Source organism: Arachis ipaensis, chromosome B02, assembly GCF_000816755.2.
Source record: "Arachis ipaensis cultivar K30076 chromosome B02, Araip1.1, whole genome shotgun sequence".
Taxonomy (NCBI): Eukaryota; Viridiplantae; Streptophyta; class Magnoliopsida; order Fabales; family Fabaceae; genus Arachis; species Arachis ipaensis.
Genome location: NC_029786.2, coordinates 100676539 through 100685679, shown reverse-complemented (window position 1 = coordinate 100685679; position 9141 = coordinate 100676539). Strand labels below are relative to the sequence as shown.

The window sequence follows — 9141 nt, the reverse complement described above, 5'->3', positions numbered from 1 at the left end:
AAAGGCCTTTTGACATTCCTTTGACCATTCCCAAGAGTGATTCTTCTTGAGAAGATCAGTTAATGGTGCAACCTTAGCGGAGTATCCCTTGATAAACCTCCGATAGTAATTAGCCAACCCAAGGAATGACCTCAATTCAGATACCTTGTTTGGCGGCTCTCACTCTTTGATAGCCTTCACCTTTCCTTGATCCATGCAGAGAGTTCCACCTTTAATGATGTGTCCCAAGAAGTGGACTTCGTCCCTTGCAAAGGAACATTTTTTCTTCTTCACATATAGGTTATTCTCTCGCAAGATCTTGAACACGGTTCGTAAGTGTTCTACATGTTCCTCTAAAGTATTACTATAGACAACAATGTCATCCAAGACCACTACAAACCGATCAAGGTAAGGTCGAAAGATCTCATTCATCAAGGTACAGAAGGTCGCAGGAGCGTTGGTCAAGCCAAAAGACATCACCAACCACTCATACGATCCATACATCGTGACACACGTGGTCTTAGGCTCATCACCATCGGCAATCCTCACTTGGTGATATCCTAACCTCAAATCTAGCTTTAAGAACCACTTGGCTCTACCAAGTTGATCAAACAAATCGGCTATCAAAGGAATGGAGTATTTGTTCTTGATGGTTACCTTGTTCAGTTCTCGATAGTCGATGCATAGTCTCAATGAACTATCATACTTCTTTTGGAACAAGACTGGTGCGCCATAAGGTGCCTTCGATGGACGGATGAACCCAGCACCTAGCAAATCCTTGAGTTGCTTCTTCAACTCCTCGAGTTCTGGCGGTGCCATCCTATAAGGTGTTGAGGCGGGCGGCTTTGCTCCTAACTCCAATTCAATCTTATGGTCCACCTTCCTCCTAGGTGGTAGTTGTTTTGGCAACTCGGGAGGCATCACATCCTTATTTTCTTCAAGGACTTCCTTGATTTTGAGAGGAACGTCTTCTCTTTCGGATGTTGACTCCTCTTGTAATAGAGCCAAATATGTAATCTCTCCTTTCTTGATCCCTTTCTTGAGTTGCATAGCGGAGAGTATCGGTGGTCCTCCAACTTTAGAGACTGTAGGGACCATGCACGGAGACCCTTTCTCCATGACGCATACTACGTCGTAGTATGGCATAGGTATTATATTTGCCTTCCTTTGCAAATCGAGTCCGATGACTATTTTAAAATCGTCCATGGTGCTACTGAGAAATCCACAAGGCCCTTCCAAGAACCAAGAGTCATCTCAACCCCTTTTGCTACTCCCTTAAGGGTTCCCCCTTGGTATTCACGGGTTTGAACCAGCCATTCTTTTCGGTGATCTTCAACCCAAGCCTCTTTGCTTCATCAGGCGTGATGAAGTTGTGTGTAGCACCAGTGTCGATCATAGCCATGACGGGTTTTTCATTGATAAAGGCTTTGACATACATCAAGCCTTTCTTTTCTGTAGTGCTTGCCTCTTTGCCCTTCATAGCATTCATGTGTTGGATAGATCCAACACACTCAGTTACTTGAGTTTGAGCTTCTCGTTCCTCGGCGATAGATGCCAAAGTCCCTAGCTTGGGACAATCCTTCATTTGGTGTGGTCCCTTGCACACGAAGCATCCTCCTTTGGGCACGAAAGCTTTTTTCTTTTCTTCGTACTCTTTCTTTGAAGAGTATTTTCCTTCCTTCTTGGTTGAGAAACTCTTTCTCTTGTCTCCCCCACCTTTAGTAGAACTAGGCTTGGTGGATGATTTGGGTTTAGAGTCTCCCCTATGATACTCAATGAGTGATTCGGCTACCACGATGGCCTCATCGACATCCTTAACGTTCCTTCTTTGTAGTTCTTGCTTTGCCCAAGGTTGGAGTCCATCAATGAAGAAGAATAATGCATCCTCTGATGCTAAGTTGGGGATTTGAAGCGTGAGAGTAGTGAACTCCTTTACGTAGTCGCTAATCGTACTCTTGTGCTTCAACTCCCTCAACTTCTTCCTTGCTTCATAAACCACATTCTCAGGGAAGAATTGTCTTTTCAATTCCCTTTTGAAATCTTCTCATGTGGCTATGTTGCAAGTACCATTTTCCATATCTACGCACTTTCTCCTCCACCACAAAGTAGCATTATCAGAAAGGTAGAGAGCTGCAGTGCGTACCTTTATTGCTTCTTCGACCACCCCTTGGCCTTCGAAGTACCTCTCTATTTGCCATAAGAAGTTCTCCACCTCGCGAGCGTCCCTTACGCCCTTAAACTCCTTTGGCTTGGAGAGATCAATCTTTGTCGTCTCCCTTATAATGGTTGGTCGAGATTTTGCCTCCTCGAACCAAACTCGAACTTCCTCAAATAGCTTTAAGGAATTCTCAAGCTTCTCTTCGATTTGGAGCATGCTTTCTTTGAAAGCATCTAGTTCTCCTAACACGTGAGCCTCGATGGTCTCCTTATCATGTTCTATCCTTTGGAAACGCTCATCCATAGAGGATAGAACATTCTCCAACACGAAAACTCTCTCTTCTAAGAAGTTAGAATCCTTACCTCTAGGCTCACTTGAAGAACGGATCTTCTTGCCTCCCCATTGAGAAGGAATAGCATTTCTTCCCCTTTGAGACTCAACATACTCCATGGTGATACTAGAAGCCATACCCACAAATCACTTGTGCTCCCTCTCGAACCTTACTCGGATACTAAATTGTCACGGCCTTGGACACACTCCAACGCTACCGTGCCGGCACTCGGACTTACTCAACCTCTTGAGCTAAGACCAAGTCAGCCTAACCCTCAATACTTAGCAAGAAAGCTAAGAATACAAGAGAACACAAGAGAAAGGAAGCTTTGGTGGAAGAACACTTTATTGCTCAAGTGTGGTTACAAATGATTCACACACACCCAAACTCTAACTCTCACCTTTATTTATAGCCATCCACCTCCTCAATGGATGGTTAGGATTAAATCTAATCAACGGTCCAGATTAATCATCCAGAACCTTCTTTACAAATATCTATCCTACCACAACTCTCTAAATGTTTCTAAATTATTCCATACCACTCTTTATACTTCTATATACATCTACACTCTTCTAGAATACTCTATGACCTTTCAGAGTCTTCTAGAACCTTCTAGGGTATTCCGGGACCTTCTAGGACATTCTAGAACGTTCCGGAACCATCTAGAGTATTCTCAAACACTCCAGAAAACTATACAAACACTGTTAAATCTAACATTCTAAAATTTACCGTGACAACTAGTAATGGTAGGTGGGTTAATAAATAAATGTACAAGTGGATATTGTTAAATATTTTGCAGCTAAAGATCCGTTGTAGGGAGCATTTAAAAAATGGAAAAATGAAGACCAAAGGCACCAAAAGCATCTCACAGCTTCGGAGCAAGACAATAAGAATATAATAATATCAGCATGCACCACATTTACAATAATATTTCACTGAACTGCTACCCCTTTCATACTGTGTGTTTGTGAGAGAATTCTGAGTTTTGAGTGCATACACAAACCGCTTCCTTTTACTTCTTGCTCTTGTGAAGATGGCTGCTGTACTTGTTGGAGGAGCTTTTCTGTCTTCTTTTATCAATGTTCTTTTTGACCGGCTGTCCGACCCTGCAATCATCAACATGATGAAAGGAAAGAAGGTTGACCAGAAGCTGCTTCAAAAGCTGGAGACCATTTTGAATGTGGTTGAAGCTGTGCTGAATGATGCTGAGAAGAAACAGATTTCTAACCCTGCTGTCAAGAGATGGCTTGAAAATCTCCAAGATGCTGTCTATGATGCTGATGACTTGTTGGATGAAATCGCCACCAAAGCTGCCACTCGGAAGGATCCACCACCAGGTAACTTCCTGTCTCGCTTTCTCAATTTGCAAGATAGGGAGATGGTTACTAGAATTGAAGAAATCATTGCTAGACTACAAGATATTGCAAGTCATAAAGATATCCTTGGTCTAGAAAAGATTTCAGTGAAGAACATGTCAGGGAGAATTGAATCAACATCTCTTGTTCAAAAGTCTGATGTTTTTGTTGGTAGGGACCAAGAGAGGGAAGATATAGTCAAATTGTTGTTGGATGATAGTAATGATGGTAAACTATCTGTGATCCCCATTTGGGGCATGGGTGGGATTGGAAAAACTACTTTGGTTCAATGGGTTTTTAATGATGACAGAGTGCAGCAAAAATTTGATGTTAAAACATGGGTTTGTGTTGGAGAAGAATTTGATGTTCTTAAGGTGACTAAAACTGTGGTAGAGAAAGCAACTTCTGGTCCTTGTAACTTGAATGATTTAGATTCAGTTCAGCTTCGTTTGAAGAATGAGCTAGCAGGGAAGAATTTCTTGGTTGTTTTGGATGACATGTGGATTAACAATTATATGGCTTGGAAAAAATTGCTTACTCCTTTTCAATGTGGAACTGAGGCAGGGAGGCATGGAGGTAGGATTCTTGTGACAACCCGTAACGAAAAGATTGCAAATATGGTCAAAAGTCATGACCATCAAGCCCACAATTTGAGTGTGTTGAATGATGAAGATTGTTGGTCGTTGTTTGCAAATCTTGCCTTGCTTTCTAAAGACCGTTTAGGTTTTGAAAAGGTAGGGAGAGAAATCGTTAAAAAGTGTAAGGGATTACCTCTGGCTGTTCAAACACTTGGGAGCTTACTAAGTACCAAAGATGATGAAAGGGATTGGAATGATATTTTGAACAATGAAATTTGGGATTTTTCTGAAGAGGAAAGTGAGATTCTTCCTGCGCTGAGGATCAGTTATTACCACCTTCCTTCATACTTAAAACGTTGTTTTGTTTATTGTTCTTTGTATCCCAAGGACTATGAGTTTGATAGAGATGAATTGACGTTATTGTGGATGGCAGAAGGTCTTTTACAACAACCAAGGAGCGGAAGCACTTTAGAAGAAGTTGGTTATGAATATTTTAATGATTTAGCTTCAAGATCATTTTTTCAGCCTTCTAATAATGCTTACAAAAAATCATTTGTGATGCACGACCTCATACATGATTTGGCGACATTCTATGGTCGGATGTTCTATTTTAGAACCTTTGAACTAAAAAATGTACTCAAGCATGATACTAAAACTCGTCATTTGTCATATGTTCTTTGCAATGATTCAGTCTCAAAGATCGTGGAAGTATGTGATAGTTTAAAGCATGCAAGGACATTGATGCAAATCAATTTGGATACATGTGATGATTTCTCAGAGGGAATAATCGATCCTTGTCACCTGCTAGAAGAACTGAAGTGCTTACGAGTTTTGTCATTTAAATCCTTTTCGCATGAGGAAGACTTGTTGCATGATACGATTGGTGAATTGATTCATTTGCGTTATTTAGATCTTTCTAACACATCAGTTGTAACATTGCCTGAGTCATTGTGTGATTTGTACAATTTACAAACTTTGAAGTTGAGAGAGTGTGAAAACCTTGAAAAGCTTCCCTCCAACATGCAAAATCTTGTGAATTTGCGTCATCTTGATATCGAAAACACTGACCTGGAAGAGATGCCAAAAGGTATGGGCAAATTAAAAGACTTGCAGACTCTGACTTACTCTATTGTTGGCAAGCATGAAAAGAATGGGATCGGGGAACTGGGAGAACTTGTAAATCTTGGAGGGTCATTTCGTATTGAGATATTAGAGAATGTGGTTAACAGCAGTGAAGCTTGGAAGGCAAGGATGGTTGATAAGAAATACATGAGTGAATTATGTTTGGAGTGGTCATCAGGTGAAGATAGTGATATGGTTGATTCCCAAATGGAAAAAGATATACTTGCCAAATTAGAACCTCACAAAGACCTGAAAGAATTAAGAATCAAGGGTTAGAGGGGTACCATGTTTCCAGATTGGGTAGGGCAGTCTTTGTACCACAACATGACTGAGTTGGTGCTGAGTGGATGCGGGAATTGTTGGGTGCTTCCTTCACTTGGACAATTACCCTCTCTAAAGACGCTGGAAATTTCATGTTTCGACAAGGTGAAGATGATTGGTGGTGAATTCTACAAGGATGATGGAACTGATCATCAAGGCGAGATACCCTTCCGATCCCTTAAAACTCTTTATATTTCAATAATGCCTTGGTGGGAGGAATGGGAGTCGGTTGAATGTGATGACGATGATGCACCATTTCCTCAACTTGAGGTGCTCAGTATATGGGATTGTCCTAAGTTAAGAGGAGATTTTCCCACTTTCCTTCCATCTTTGAAGGATCTCGGCATTGCACGATGCGAGCAGCTTGGTTGTTATCTGCCAAGAGCTCCCATCATTCAACAATTAATGATGTTTGACATACAAGAAGCAAGAATGCGGGACGTACCACTTTCCACCTTGGAATCACTATCGATTAGTGGAGAGCAACAGGTGGAGTACGTGTTCAATGCCATGACCCGCACCCAACCAACCTCTCTCACATGGCTAGAAATCTCAAACTGCTCATCAGCCATATCATTTCCAGGGGATTCTTTGCCTCCTTCATTGGGATCTCTGTACATCATAGATTGCAAGAATGTAGAATTCCCAATGCAACACCAACAACATCACTCACTACAGAAGTTACATATAGACAACAGCTGCGATTCACTTACATCCTTTGCATTGCCAGCATTCCCAAATCTCAAATATATGAGAGTCCAAAGATGTGAAAATTTGACATCTCTGGAGGTGTCACAGTCACAGTCCCTTCAAAACTTATCAATTTCAGGCTGCTCCAAGCTGGAGAACATAAGGCTGCCTGCCTCTTTAAGTGAACTCAGCATCAATAGATGTCCGTTGTTGGAGGAACGCATACAGAAGAAGGACCCCCACATTTGGCCATCCATTTCCCACATCTCCTACATTTCTGTTTATGGAAAACAGATTCGTAATCACTCAACATCTTAAAACAGGTACTCTTTTTCTCTCTCTATTCCAAACCCACTTCATCCCTTGCTGGGAGGAATGGGAGTCATTTGAATGTGATGACGATGATGCACCATTTCCTCAACTTGAGGTGCTCAGTATATGGGATTGTCCTAAGTTAAGAGGAGATTTTCCCACTTTCCTTCCATCTTTGAAGGATCTCGGCATTGCACGATGCGAGCAGCTTGGTTGTTATCTGCCAAGAGCTCCCATCATTCAACAATTAATGATGTTTGACATACAAGAAGCAAGAATGCGGGACGTACCACTTTCCACCTTGGAATCACTATCGATTAGTGGAGAGCAACAGGTGGAGTACGTGTTCAATGCCATGACCCGCACCCAACCAACCTCTCTCACATGGCTAGAAATCTCAAACTGCTCATCAGCCATATCATTTCCAGGGGATTCTTTGCCCCCTTCATTGCGATCTCTGTCCATCATAGATTGCAAGAATGTTGAATTCCCAATGCAACACCAACAACATCACTCACTACAGAAGTTACATATAGACAACAGCTGCGATTCACTTACATCCTTTGCATTGCCAGCATTCCCAAATCTCAAATATATGAGAGTCCAAAGATGTGAAAATTTGACATCTCTGGAGGTGTCACAGTCACAGTCCCTTCAAAACTTATCAATTTCAGGCTGCTCCAAGCTGGAGAACATAAGGCTGCCTGCCTCTTTAAGTGAACTCAGCATCAATAGATGTCCGTTGTTGGAGGAACGCATACAGAAGAAGGACCCCCACATTTGGCCATCCATTTCCCACATCTCCTACATTTCTGTTTATGGAAAACAGATTCGTAATCACTCAACATCTTAAAACAGGTACTCTTTTTCTCTCTCTATTCCAAACCCACTTCATCTTCTCCAACATCATATTCATTCTCTCTTATATAATCTTAATTTCGTTTCCAAATTTGTAGTCCATTGAAAAACTGTTAGCTTTTATAGGATACAATATCAATTTTGGATTTTGGAATGACAAGAATTAGAATTCACAATATTGAAATTATTTTTCATATTTTGGAACAAATAAAAAAATTGATTCTGATTCATTCAAGAGTTCGGAATTCTCATATTTACTGCATTTATATAATAGAATTCTTGTATGTAGTAATTATTTGCTGGTTGAGTACATGGACAAGGAGCTAGGCATATAGTTGAACTTTCTTGTTGCAGACAGAAACTTCAAGCTGGACCATTCTTAGAGGTATAATCCTACACTGCATTACCTTCTCATACACCTTTCATAACGATTTTGCTTTTGCTACATCCAAGTATCAAGTATGTACAACCATCACATGGTGTGACCTATTTTAATGGGATCATAAGCAAATAAGTACAAGCATTGAATTTTCTTGTGTCTTTTTCCAATTTTCCACAAAATTCTTAGATTGTTGATGTTTGATAGCATGGAAAAACTTGTTAATTTGGAGCAAGTAATGTTGAAAGCTAGGCTCAGTGGCTGATATGATGTTCTCAAAAAAATGTTGCTCAACTCAAGGAAGATTTATTTTTTTTTTTGTCAGTGAGAGATTAGGCATTTTGGGCCATAATGTTATACATAAACTACATGCAGCATAGACATACTTTGTTCTAATTCTAAGTGCAATTATGCAATGTTTATTACAAGGTTATAATTTTGTTAATTCAAAGATCATCCCTCATCGGTTTTGGTATGCATTTTATTATCTTAGTATTAGTTTCTGTTGAATGAAGAAACTTACTTTGTGATAGCAAACATTTATGGTTTAGTTTCTAATGTGTTTGTTTTGGGACAGCAAGATTGCAAGAAACAAATTGGATCAAGTTGGAGTAAGCAGAATTCATGGAAGACATCATCCTCGTACAAAATCAAAAGAAGAAATGGATGATCTAGAACAGAATTTTGCAAGGACAGATAGACTAATCAAAATGCAACAAGAACACCTTCAATTATTCTTTTCTTTTTTTTTTTTCCTTCAAGAGTTTTCATTTCTTCATCATTTCTTCAATTATTCTATTTAAGGATAATTGATATATGAAAGACTAAACTATATTATGGAGCCATGTTATTGAAATCTAACTCATTTCATGAACTTTATGTGTGTAAGTTAAGCTAATTGATTATTGCAAGTGAAATAATGAAATATCTCCCAAATTCTAGTAGGCAGCAGGGACAGAGGGAAGTATAGTGCAAGGGCTCTAAAATGTTAATTTTACTTTATGAGTATCTTTAATTTGTTTTTGAATATGCGTTCCTTCTAAATTATTTTTATTATA

General features: G+C 39.9%; 1 protein-coding gene and 1 pseudogene across 1 annotated transcript; both read left to right on the top strand.

The window, feature by feature from the left end:
- Nucleotides 3220-8957, top strand: LOC107625982 (annotated as a pseudogene).
- On the top strand, nt 7124-7699 carry LOC110262391 (putative disease resistance protein At3g14460). Its single transcript, XM_021117064.1, has one exon. It carries the CDS (start codon nt 7124-7126, stop codon nt 7697-7699), a length of 576 nt encoding a protein of 191 aa, XP_020972723.1.

Bases quoted from the DNA above. Each gene is read 5' to 3' on its own strand.
- LOC110262391 (XM_021117064.1), top strand. From the start codon at position 7,124: ATGCGGGACGTACCACTTTCCACCTTGGAATCACTATCGATTAGTGGA.